This window comes from Poeciliopsis prolifica, unplaced genomic scaffold, assembly GCF_027474105.1.
Source record: "Poeciliopsis prolifica strain line A6 unplaced genomic scaffold, Auburn_PproV2 SCAFFOLD001, whole genome shotgun sequence".
Taxonomy (NCBI): domain Eukaryota; kingdom Metazoa; phylum Chordata; class Actinopteri; order Cyprinodontiformes; family Poeciliidae; genus Poeciliopsis; species Poeciliopsis prolifica.
The window spans coordinates 12257480-12271206 of NW_026562376.1; the positions used below are offsets into that span (position 1 = coordinate 12257480).

At 38.7% G+C, this 13727-nt stretch overlaps 1 protein-coding gene across 10 annotated transcripts in view; it reads right to left on the minus strand.

Annotated features, from left to right (window-relative positions):
• Window positions 1-13727, minus strand: part of magi2b (membrane associated guanylate kinase, WW and PDZ domain containing 2b) — a 94649-nt gene that overhangs the window by 48747 nt on the left and 32175 nt on the right. For 9 of the 10 annotated variants that reach the window (XM_055040300.1, XM_055040291.1, XM_055040282.1 and 6 more), the window contains exons 1-3: window positions 6150-6289; window positions 5422-5684; window positions 4871-4990 (exon numbers count right to left, since the gene is read on the minus strand). In XM_055040300.1, coding sequence (XP_054896275.1) covers window positions 4871-4990; window positions 5422-5518 — 217 coding nt within the window. In that variant the 5' untranslated portion in view covers window positions 5519-5684; window positions 6150-6289. Of the gene's footprint in view, window positions 1-4870; window positions 4991-5421; window positions 5685-6149; window positions 6290-13727 lie in introns of those variants that run through there. The other variant, XM_055040329.1, reaches the window with a different exon arrangement.

A 13727-nucleotide genomic window follows, 5' to 3' on the forward strand; every position in this document is an offset into this window, starting at 1 on the left:
AAAATAAATAGACGTACATCATTCTTTATATCCCACTGTTTAAAATTGTGTATGCAAAGTTTATGTCATTCTGGACTTGCAATGCAGGAAAAATATGTTAATCATAAATAATAATCTATGGTTCTGACACTGAAAAAAGTACATATTTAATACTTTTTCCTTCATCCATACTGCAAATTTTGTGCACGAGTTCACCAAAAATAAGAGTACATAGGGTTGTGGTATGTTAATGACAATTTCCTTTGTCTCTTTTTCTTTAAATAAACTTTACAAAGCATTAAGCTAAATATGTTTAAAACTACAACGTTAAGATCAAAATGCAAAAGTAGCATTACGTGTCTCCTATTGCTCACTGTTATAGGACTCCAAATGGAAACACCGACACTGAAGGTATGAACACTGTTTGGAAAGAAAAGTTTAATTTCACAAGTCACACAGGTAGATGACTGCAAGACTTGTAGAATTAAGCAATAAATTTGACCGGTTTGACAACAGGAAGTATGCTGAAAGATCTCAAAAAGCAAACAATCATAACGAGATCGAAAGAGCTTAAAGAGCAGATGACGAAAAGTCTGGAGAGAGTTACAAATCACTGATCCACAGTGAGAACCATTTTCCACAAATGAAAGATGCGCAAACAACCTGTAGATACATTCAAACATTGTTACGAAAGCTCTTCAGTGACTCCTTTATACTGTATATGTGCATGTGTAACAAGGTTTTATTTTAATATTACATATGTGAAGTTTGTCAAAATTTGTTTATTTATTCTTTGAATTTATTTTGTTGTGTCTCCAAACATTTATTGGTGTTTTAAGTTCTGTTGTGCTGCTCTTGAAAAGGGATTCCTGCCAAAACTAAGTTTTTCAGTTTTTTTTTTTTTATTATATTGTTTTCTTCTGTTTGAATCTGAAGGTTCCCAATTTCGATAAACCCAAACCTTGTGTGGGAAAGTAACCTGAGCTGACTTAAAGCTGTTTACAAACTGTAAAATGGCCACATTTTTTTTAACCAAATTGTGTGCAACTGACTTACTGTTTTTTTTGATAAAAAACAGTATTAGGATTAGCTGTTCTCTTTACAAGTATTATATTTTAGACACATTTAATAACATACAGCGCTTCACAAGTAATTTTGCTATGTTTTGTATGTTTTTAACCGTTATTATTAATGTCCATTTTAGTTATGTTTTTTTTTTTTTTTTTTTCCAAATGTTAACTGCTGGCTGTTGCTAACTGCTATTAGCTCTATTACTGCTTTGTAGTTTGTTTAGGGTTATTTATTATATTTCATCCAACGTGTAGGGGCATGTTGGACTGATGTTAACCACCAACATAGTTTTCTCTTTCTTTGGATTAAATACAATGAACCTGAATGCATCTGTCGTGAAGTTAACCTACTGGACCTGAGATGAACATATACGGGTTACACATAAGTATAAGTATATATCTTATATATATATATATATATATATATATATATATAAAAAACATTTCAAAACTTTTTTTGGCACAAAATTTTGTTTTGAGGATTTGTAACATCCAGATGTGTTGAAAAAAAAAAGCTAAATTAGAATAAATCTGCTAATAAACAAACATTTAAAATCACTGTTGAATGAATGTATACCATAGGATAAGCATAGTGAAGAAGAGACAATTATATAAAGGTATTCAGCCATTTTACTGCAGGTCAAAGTATTAACACAGTTGCCTGTGACAGAGTAGCTTGTGGGTAGGAGCCAAAATGTCTTGCTCCATAATCCCTTTTTTATAATTCTTCAAAGCAAAGGGTTGGTCACAAAGAGGAAATACAAGTTGTTTTTACTCATTAGCCTGAGTCAAGAGACACAGTCTGGAAACTTGTGTAGGAACCTAAATTGGTTTTTACCAGGATTGGTGCTTCAGTGGAAGATGAAGGAGGTTGGAGAGGGTTCTCGGTTTATTCTCACACAAGCTCAGTCTGACATTACTGACGTTTTTGTACTTTGGACTTAGGATTTTACATCTCTATTAAGCCATGTCAAAAAGTTCAGGGATGCAACACTTCAGAAAAATGAAGTCAAGAATCTATGGCCAAAGAAGAAGCAGAGACGATAGAACGAGGCGTCAAAAAAACGACAAAAAGGGGATCAGCATTAATGCTCCAGAAGGATCATAGAAGAGGCTTCCATTTTGTCAGTAAGCACATTTACCTCTGCGTTCTCGAGGCAAATTCAGCGCACCCTGTCGAAAATGTAAATGTAAGCGCACAGGCTCGGGTAAACAAAGACAGGAGGATGACAGAAAAAGCATTGAGAACCCACCTGTGAAAGCTCAAAGCCAACCAAAAGACAGGCTTCAGAGAACATAAAGCAGACTGAGGCAAGTTTAGTTCAGTTTTTCCTGAAGAGCCTCGGCAGGTTCAAAGGAAAGCGCTCACCTGATATTGACTGAGACATCTACTGGCATCTTTTGACTCATCTCAAATGGTTGCATGTATAGCACGTATAATTGTTATGTTACAAATTTTAAGACTTCACATCAGTGTCTGGTTTCTCTCATCCGTTTTTCAGACATGAAAAAGAATGTAAGAGGGGAATTTTTTAATATTTCAGACACGCTTGGAAAAAGAACTTTAAATTATATTCCATTTTATGTTTGAATTAGACATTATTGGTTCTTAAATTAAGAAACAGAATAATGCTGTAATCTAAAATACTGGTTATTATAATAGCTTCAAACTGATTGCAGCTTAGCAATTCAGCTTCCAAGTAAACATCTTCCTGGGGGCACATCTACCCAAATCTGAAATGACTTCTATAATTTTGCACATTTTGTGATTTTGTAAAACTGAGACAGCCAGCGCCAGTTTGTTTGTGTTTGTGTCACTGGAGAGTTTGGATCTGGGGACAGGACCTGTTTATCTGTAATCGCTGAACATTTTAACGTTGAGGCACTTTTAATTCAAACAGATTTTGTAAACTTTGAAAGGCTTTGTGATGAAACTTTTAAAAAATATCAGCAAGGATCAAAGGTGAGGTTATCTCTGAGGAAAAGATGGCAGTTTGTGCAATTATTTCTCACAGCACTCATGGAATACTAGAGCGCAAAATGTCTTAATTGTGCAATAACACCTGGTCAAAATGTTTGATAAAAATAAAGATCAGACAGTGCAGGTCGAAAGTTTTCATACCCTCATCCAGTCTGATTGTTTTAATGGTGCGTTTGAAGCTTTATTTACTTTTCTTGTAAAAAGTCTGTTGTTGTTTTACATGCACATATTTACATGCATGCTTACCCGGTATCTTTTTAAATTACCCTACTCAGTTGCACATTTCCTCTCACTCTACAGGTGTTTATTTTTGTTTTTGAATAATTTTCAACTTTTGTGTGAATCTGCATGCTCCCACCGACTTTTGACTTGCTGCTGCCACTCCAGAACCTCCCCACCGTGGGACAATAAAGGATGCCATAATATTCTGCTCTATGCTAATTTTTAACTTAATGGGAATAGCCTCTGATTTGCATGGAGAAAATATAATCCACCCATTTCAGCAGTCTGCAGCCTGTGGCTTTTTATGGCCTGAATTGTGGCTCTTAATACCTCCAGGCCTAACTACAATAAAACTTAACAGTGCCTTCATAACAGTGTTAGGATCCTGTTGGGTTGCCCAACAGGACAATGACTCAGGCATCATTCCTATTAAAATAAATTATGGAGAAAGCAGGAAAACAAATCAATATGAGCTTTACCGTTTCTGATAAAAGAGGGCTTTTCCTGGCAAAACTAGATTCTCCTTTTCCTTTTATGTCAGACCAGGCAGTATGACTCTTGACTGGTTTCCTTTTTTTCCGTAATAGAGGAAAATATACCATTGTCTGTAGTTTTAAGTCCAACAGAAAATTAAAGAATTACATAATATTGAGCTTAAAAGTGCAAGCCTTTTGTTGATCTCTCTATAGACCACAAAATTGTGAGTGTTCTTTGATGCATTAAAAAAAAAAAAAAAAAAAAAGATTTCTTGGTGTATCGCTGGAAACCTGATCATGGCTAGAAACTTTCTGTGGCTTCTCTGAAAGTTGTTCAATGATTTAAAAAAAGTCAAACCTGTGCACCCAGTTCTTGTTTTTAAAACTCATCATAGGTTCTATAATCATTCCATTCTGGAAATATAATCAAACCAAACACACCAATAAAAGTCCAAAATTTCTATAAACTCATGATTTGATTTCACTCTCAACTTTTACAGACACATCCTTGTTTCTATTGTCTTACCTGAAATCGTCCGTCCTCTTTTTCTCCCCTTTCCTAATTCAATCTGAATCCCAAAATGAGTTGCAGCACCTCCAGTGTAGCCATCCAGAAACAGACAGCCTCCACCAGCAGGCACAACTAAGCTCTCTGTTGAGGGGAAACGTACTCTGTGGCCCCACAGAAAAAAATATAATGGAAGAGACAAACGACTGTGATGTGAACATGTGTAGAAAGGAAGGCACACATGACCACGCCGATGACTGTAACATCTTCACATGCACATTTACACGCAACATTTATGTGAGCGTGCTCCGCCGTGCTTGCTGTTAAAATCTCTTCTGGCCAAATGAACCAGCTAATCCTCCATCTGTGGATGTTTCCCTGACAGTAGCAAAGCAGAGATGCACAGACTTGAGATGACATGCAACTGGCATTGCTTCAGCTAACACACACACACATGTTCTCAACAATGACTGAAAGCTATAAAACTGAAGCCTCGGTGTGTTTACTGAAGCTTCATCACCTGACACGTCTGATTAATCAAGTAAAGATGCAGCAGCACGAGCGTTCAGAACGAGAGAAACTGACACATGAGTTCCTCCAAATAAACACCTGTGCTTGACTCCTTGGTGCTCACCTTCATAGGTTCCACTCTCTAACAGGGCTCCACTTTGCTCCAATTCCATAAAACGCTCCACGCTCACAAAATTGTAGTCCACCCCTGGCACCTCCCCCTCCTTAGGCTGCCTGGTGGTACCTGCAGAGCGAGAGGAAGAGAAAAACAGAGTCAGAGGGGTCATTACAGCCAAATAGGACACTTGAGAAGAAAAGGCAGGAAGGCAGGGGAACGAGCCAAGAGGAAAGGAAAAAATAAGAAGAAGGGGGCTGGACAGGAAAAGACGGCAGATTTGAGGCTACAAAGTGTACGGGAGGAAGTGGGAGGGGAAAGGAAATGGAAGTGAAGAGGCTGATTGAAGAGTCATTGCCTCCAATCGCCAAAGCTCCATTCACAAGATTCTGACGGGGACAGTCAGAGACGAGTAGTGAGAAGCAGGCAAACAGCAAAGAACAGACACTCAGTCCCTAAAAGCCAATCTGGTGCCGCTTTAGTAATATGACTAAATCAATATGGCAGTTTTGCCAGGCATAAGTCAAACCCCCCCCAATGCACTGCACACAATGCCTCACCGATTGGATTGTTGTCAAAGCAGCAGGGAATGCAGAGGCTCCACATTACCATGCTGCAATTAGAGTCTTCCTCTGTCAGTGCTCTGGAGATCTTCATCAGTGCAGCAGTGTTAGGTTTGTGTGTAACGGCAGCGATGGGAGTTTTGAGTTTAATGAGGTGGTGTGTTTGTGTCACTGCCAAGTGGACTTTCACTCAGGCCCAGTGAAGTCTGCTGGTGTTGATCCCTGATCTCTATCGATCCTGCCAGAAAACAGTCGCTGGCCTGGCAAAGTAAAAGGAAATCCAGGTTATTTTCACCATGCAGTCGGTATGGAGTATAGTTCAAAACACCCAATATTGGGTCCTGAAGCACTTCTGCTAACCAGATCAGTCTAAGCACATGCTCTATAGTAACCGATATAGGCATATTGCATATCTATCTAATGAGCAAAAGCTCACCTAAATTCTAACAACGTTTTCTACTTCAACAACACCAAGCTCAAACACTAAGCGTTTAAAAAACATAATTAGGCGCTAATTTGATGCTAACGACTCACACCTGGTGAACACGTAGCAATGACAGACCTATCCACACAAACTACCAATCAGATTCAAACCCAGACTCTGCTGTTTCCAACAACACCAGGATCAAAAGCTTTCATTATTTGGCTGAACCAGCAGCCAAATAATGAAAAAACAACAAAAACAAGCTAAGTTCACGAAGCTAAAAACATAAATTCAGTCCAACCTTTTTTTGTGTCCCGGTCATGATCCATGTTAGAGTAAATATTTCCAATCACGTACTGTAATCAAATGTTTTTGCGTCACACTGAAGTGATTTCTCACTGTTTTCAACTTTTCTGTCTCCATGGTTACCGCCTATGTACTCAAACGACTTCCTGTGTCAGCGCACAGCTGGAGCTTCCGGTCATTTACTCAAATGCGTTATAGCTCGTTTTGATTGGTGCATGATGTTGCTGATGTCATAAACCCGCCGATTCTATTGGCTGTTAGATGTGTCAATCACCCAAATCAACCAATGGGCTGCAGAAACTCTGTCCCGTAGTAGATCACTCTTTTATTGTTTTTTTTTTTTTTTTTTTTTTAGATCACCTTTATTAATTGCAGATAATATTTATGGAAAGATATAGATTGGGGGAAAAATAAATAAAAAAAAAGAGAAATTTTCCAAAACTGTCCAAGAAATATACAAGAAAGAGTTTTGTAATAATACTTTGTGGTACTGTTGTGATAACAATAAAAGTGATGATCAGAACTATTTACTGCTTCGTGTGGGGCTGTTATTGCATGTCACAGCAATAACAGCTCCACAAACACAAATACTGCTAAACATTCCTATTTGTAAGATATTTCTTTAGGACACCTGACCCATCAAAAAATGTATTTAATCTTAATAATGTTTTCAAATGTATTTAAATTTATTGATGCGTCCATTAAACTAACAGTGGAAAAAATAATAAAGCTAACAGTCCCAACAATAAGCACAGTTTTTTTAAACATTGATTGCAAATTATCATGACAACAATTAATCTAAAGTCTTACAATGGCAAGAAATTTATCACCATAAATAATAAACTATACAATAAATACCCATTTCTACCAGGTAGTGACACCTCAGGTAGTCGTTAAAGCTTTATATGTGCAGGAATGAGGTCAGAGGTGTGAACTGGCTTCCTGGTACGAAAGCAGAACTGTGATGAGGATTAGAGCAGCAGGTGACGGATGTGCAGCGGACCCGCATATGGTGCTCACACATATGCACATTAACTCTCCCTAGAGTGTGATATCTTAATCATTAGATCGCTATTGATCGTCTGTCACCACTTCACTCCTGTGTTGGGTTCACCCAACATTCCCAACAGTATTCTTGTCACTGCTGGGAGCGAGGATGGGAGCTTATCCACATAATGAGAAAACAGGGAATGCACAGAAATCAGATACTGAGTGCTTCTTTCATGAGCAGTGATGCGAAAAAGTGTTTAACACACTTAAATGTAAAACAAAGCTTTGATGTCAGACTAAGACAGTGTAGGTTAATGCAAAAAGCAGCTTCAGGATGATGGTTTGCATTTATTCAGAGAAAAGAATCTAACAATCTCCTTCTTAAATCATAAAATAAATTTAATTTTGTTAGCCACACAAAGCTTAATTACACAAGACATACAAACAACCTAACAACAAAAATAATAAAATCTGCAGAATTTAAATTAAAACTGAAGATAATCAGAGGATTTTTTTGTTGTTGTTGTAGTAATTTTGAAGAGGTTTGTGTTTTCATTAATTTCCTGCTAATCTGGATCATTAGAAACATCTAAATGCTTCAGCCAGAAACTGTCACCTAATACTGTATACATTGAATCAATAAACAATTATCACATTGTATTCAATTATCCATGTCTTCTAAATATAGATGTTTTTCTTTTCCTTTCTGTTAGAAACTTTGTCTAGACTCTAAATGTTGTAATAAAACCAAAACCTGACAGGAAATAACTTATTTTCCATTATTCACTGTGAGAAGTATTGATTTATTTTGTGGTAATCCTTTAGGCTGCATTGAACATTTTTTATATTGAATTGCATTATATCACGAGGTATAATAAGTATCTTCCCCACCCCCACGAGTTGACTCATTTGTCCTCTGACTCAGTCAGCGCAAACGCTTAACATGAAATGTTTCACAAAGATAGAGCCCATCGAAAAGCCTATTTTACCATAATTACACTGTATATTAAGCTGCGACTATAGCATTCATTTTATTCGAGTAATTTTTCAGTCTGGCTTTAAAAACATAAACTTGCTGACCTGTTTTCCTACACAATAAATATCTGTGTTAAGATGTTCTGCAGGTATTTGCAATGAGTTCCACTCTGTGCACTGAGCTCTAGGTCAAACTAATAAAACCTAAATCTCAAAAAGCAGCAGCCAAGCATGTGTGTCTCTGAATACTGCAGCAGCTCAGATCGGCTCAGCCAGGCGGGGCTGGTCGCCTTCCAGTGGGTACAGCTATTGATCTGTAAGATCAGAATGAAATTATTCTCCAGCCCACACCGGAGTAGGCAGAGCCTGCAGGAATACTGATGACCTGCTGATGGCCTTCTCCCACAGCTTCCTTTGCTGGACACACCGGCTGAACATAGGCAGGGAGAGGAAAGCATCTCGTTAGATGTGAGCTGGGATTATTGATCCACATCCACTTCCTATTTTTCCCTCCTTTCCTTTGGTTTCACACATTACCTGATTTTCTGCTTTACTACTGGCTCTTAATAGTCTCCACTGCTTATGGTAAATACAGACAAAGTAAATCTTTTCATAAAAGAGAAAAATCCATACTGTGTTTCTTCTGCTCTGGTTCACACCTTTCTGTCTTTATCTTGCCAATTTTCTTTCAGACACGAAACAAGGAGGACAGGAATGGTCAAATAAAATCTATAACTCATAGGACACTGGTGGACAACGGCAGGACATTTCTTCTAGTGACTTCACAGAAATGTCCAATGTTGCAGATGTGTTCAGAATAGTAGATGTGAGTTGTTTTGGTAATAAGAGAGAAAAAATAGAATGGATACCTGCATCTTTTCTCTCCTTGTGTAAATTCAGTCTTTAGGGGTTGGCTTAAAAGTTATGAAGATCTCAACATAACCATCTTGCCTTCATTAGGTCATAAAATGTTTCTTTTCAATGGCCAATGGACTGAACATATGCTGAACTTCTTTAGTCATAAAGGAAACTCTCAGTGCTTTTACATTTGTCATAATCAACAAATGGTCACATATTCTTACAGGAACACACAGATTGTCAGGTCAGTGTGTGTTTACTGTTTAGTTTTTTATAGGATTTTGTTTGACGTGTTTCTAGTTTTGGTTTCAATTTTTAAGTATTTAAGATCATTTTAGGAATGCAGCATATCATTTCCTGAGTTTTCTCTGCACTCACCAGGTTTTTGATCTGAGCATGCAGCTTTTGATGAATGTTTAAAATGACACATTGTACTGGGATTTTGTGTCAGAAATCCATTACAACCAGCATGTACAACATCTGCTGTCTTCCTTCCTGAATTGGGTCACCTTCTTTGACTACTGCTTGTTTCAAATGATAAATAATCTTCCTGAGAGAATGCCACACCGTTTTTATTTTGAACATACTTTAATTAATTTTTTAAATCAGAATCAGCAGGAATTATATGACGACTGTTAGACCAGTTTTCTATTCTAACAAGTGAATTTTTTCTCAAATAATTTATAATAAGACAAATAATTTCTACAAAAAACAGAAGCTGGTCTGGTTATTTTATACATGACTGCAAATAGCTCTATGCAAAATGATGCAGTAATTATTAATGAGCACAAAAGCCATACAAGCAAATTTTAAAAAAAGACAGCAGACTGCACAGACAAGAAAGTGATGCCCTCCTGCAGGCAAAAATAGTTCTGCTGTTATCTATTGATTGCATGTCATGCTCTTACTAATAAAGGGGTAAAAGAGGCTGCAGGCCATAAAAGGTGTTTGCTTTGCAATCAGACAGCGTGGCCAAACCTCTTAGAGGTGAGTAGGAGTCAAAGCGGAGCAGAGATTTATGGCTTAAATGCTTTAAATATATAATAGCAATGAAAAGCTTCAAAGCTGCCACTTTAGAGGATGAAGACTTTCACTGGTCCAAACCATAACAACTAGCTACTATAAAACATTTTCACATTGGGGATTGCAGCTGTGTGTGTGTGTTTGGTGGGGGGGGTGAAAACGAGAGAAAGAGAGATTACTTAGGATCACAACAAGGAAAGTCCATTTAGAAGTAAAGCTGAAATAGCTGATGCACTGAAATAACTTAGCTGGGTGTCAAACGATAAGAGGACAAAGACCTTTACTGAATAATGGACTGGCAGAGAAAAACAAAAGAGGCACCAGCAGACATGGAGACATCGAGGAAGAAGCTTGATTGGTTGACCTTGCAGTCGGCAAAGATGCTTGAGAACGTACACATGTATTCATACGCATATTTATATAATTATACAGGAAGTCACCAAGAGGGAGAAGCAGAGCGGCAGCGACTAGGAGCTAAAAATAGCTCTATCGATGGGCTGATTATCATAATAAAGGGGTGAGAGGAAGAGGCGGTCCAATAATACAGTCTCAGCACAAGTACGTGTGGGAACAGAGAAGTGGCTCTTTTATATTAAAAGTTAATACTTTAATCTACATTAAAGTATTAATATACTTTAATACGTAATATTAAAGTATATTTAATATATACTTTCTGAGACACAGAATCTCAGGGCTCTGTAGCTCGACACAGATCTACTGACATAATTATGTCCTCTAGAGCCCTGAGATTCACTGACAAAAAAAAAAGTGCTTTTGTGTAAAACATTTGCGGTACGAATACGTGGGGCGATTGAACAGTAATTGGAGTGCGTAACAAACTCTAATGAATAAAACTGGATGCAGTCGGTCCCACGTCAGGCTTCTAGCTCAGTCTCTCACAGCATCTCATCCATCACCGGCATCAGGCTGTCCTGGGAGTTCACTGGATTTATTACAAAGTCTATTGTAACACCAAAATCCAACAGCGACTAAAAATAGTCTCCAAGAGGTGAACAGGTGTGCCGCTCTTTTACAATAATCCCCAGGTGGGCTCAGAAGAGGATTTTATACATGAAGGTGCACACACGCATTAGCGCGCGTCTCCTGTGTGAAATGAACGTGAAGCGAAATGTCGCAGCAGCAAACAGACTGTCTGGTTAGATGTCTGTTCAGCTGAATCGGCACAGGCTGCTTCTTGTTTCTCCTCTTTAGCCTTGCTCGATTCAAAGTCTGCGAACCAGTAAACAAAAACCACTCCTAGATTCCTCTGGGTCCCTAATCCAATCGGCCTTAAATGCATCGAGGGTTGAACTGTATAACCCTTAAAGCTGCAGGCCAAACTCTTCTGTAGAGTCTGTCAAGCTCACTTTGGGTACATCTTCGAGTAAAATACATTTGCTTAAAAATATGTTTTAAATGTGTGGCATCAGAAAAATTGCAAATAGTGAATGTTTCCTTTCACTTGTGTCTTTCTCTGCAGACCCTGAAAACTGTAATTACCAACCAAGCGTTAAACGAATCCTAATTTGCAAAGAAAGTATAAAAGCCCATGTCTACCATAACATCTTTAGCAAAGGTAACTGGAAATAAAGGAAAGTTTTGTTAACAAAAACAAAGAATCAAATAGAGGGAGATTGTTTGGTCTTTAAAACCGTGAGCTTGTTTACCAGGAATCTTTTTCATGGCATAGCAAGCAGCAGAGTAAAAACAGCAGAGAGGAGGACAGACAGTCTCCTTGTCTCTCTCTGTCTGTCTGTCTGTCTGTCTATCTGCCTAATTGTCTTGCTGTTTTAAATTGGCCTCCTCTTGTTTCCAATTTACCTCATTCTCTTCCCATCCATTTGTAGGTGTTCTCTGTCCCCATTACTCCCTTTTTCTGTCTTTTTTAATCCACTCTCCTGTTTGCCTCATTATGCTCTCATCTTCCTCTCTCTTGCTCTCTTTCCATCCCGTCTTTCCTCCACCCCAGCTGGCAGATGTGAGGCATGACAGCAGGTCTGCAGAGAAGGTATGATTGAGCTCACATACTGGCATCCTTATTTACACTACAAAGTCCGAGTTGCAGATGCGGCGGTGCGACATGGCAACACTCCGACGCTGACATGTCACCACCGCCTGGGAGACAGACTCGCCATCGTAACAAGCAACTACATCTACATTTGCTGCACCAAAGTAATATTTATGTCAGACATGCCGCTCGGTGTTACAAGCTTCTGCTTCTCAGTTTGAGCATTTTCTCCTGCGCGTAGCTACAGGTCACTGCCTTGCACAACAATCAATTACTGTCACAGCCTCACCACTGAGAGCTCACACCTGGTTACTTCATAGTCATTCAACTGGTGTTGAAGCAGACAGGTCTGACTCTGATTGGAGCTGCAGGCCTCACCTCCCCATGTAAATCCCTGCTCTGGTTTGAGGATGCTCTCAGATTTAGTCAAGTTGAAGTCAGCATGGAGATAAATTGCAGTCTTCAGGCAAACCAGAGAGTGACCTTTCCTACTGTGCACTATTTTAGAACTAATACTCCACAAAGTAAGACTGAAATAACAGTTTCCATACTCTGTGCTGTCAGGCAGGAGGTTCCACTTACGCCCTTCAAAGAAGTAGGGCTATAAAATTGTGCATCAGTTTGTCGCCACTGTAAACGTGAGTTGGGGGCGCGGCCAGCAGCTTATTTGGATCTTAAGCGACGAGACGCTGTAAAACAAATCAGAAAGGAGCTGAAAATAGACAATAGATCTGATTATCTAAGAATGATTTTGTGGGGGAAAAAAACACCTTTAAACCACCATTACATCACTATTTGCAGGAAAGATTCTTCCTCTATGAACAAAAAGCTAAATCTAGTTAGAATCCCTCAGCCTTTAGTAGAAATCTTCAGTTATGAAAAATGCACTTTAATCAGGATCAAGAGTAATTCCCTTTCCAAGCTCGGCTTCAAAAAAGCTTAATGTTTTGGTCCAGCATCTTGACCTGAGACACAACAGTGCTGCTTGATGTAACCAGCAGGGGTGACATTGAGAAATTACCTTTGTACTGAGGTGTCTCCTGTGGCGAAGGAAATCAGCCGCAATAGCCTGAAAAGCATCTTTATTAGTCTGTAGAGCTGAGTGACTGACATAGGACGACAGAGCGGGTCATGGTGACACACGAGTTGGTATTCCGAGTGTGTGTGCAAGAAAACACCAATCACAGCAAGCAATTAGGATTTCAGAGGTGTTGCTGCTGACTGACCATGATAGGGACTCATCGCTCTAATCATAGACTGACACTGAGTGGAGAAGTGTGAAGATAAATACTCAGCTTGAGTGAGAGCATCGACCTAAAGAAAAGCCAAAAAGAAATAAAACATCACTTTTCCAGACATTTAAGATAGAAAGCAATTTGCAAACAATGCAAATTCATTAATCACGTTCAATATTTGCGATTTTCGTTTCATGAAATCCCCTCGCTGTCTCTTTCATCTGTGCAACAACATTAATCCATTGTGCCAATCAAACTGCAGGGAGCACAGAACCACATCAAAGCATGTCAGGCAGGCCTTTAACAAGAGCAAGCCAGCAGGCAAATCACCCCTTTAAGAAGAGTCCCTGGGGGATGATGTACTTCTTTTTCTCTCTCTTCTCATACACACATGCGTACAGAAGCAACACAGAACGGCATGTAACACTCAAATGATTCATTTATCAGCCCGCCCTATTAAATCTCAGCACACAAACAGAATAAT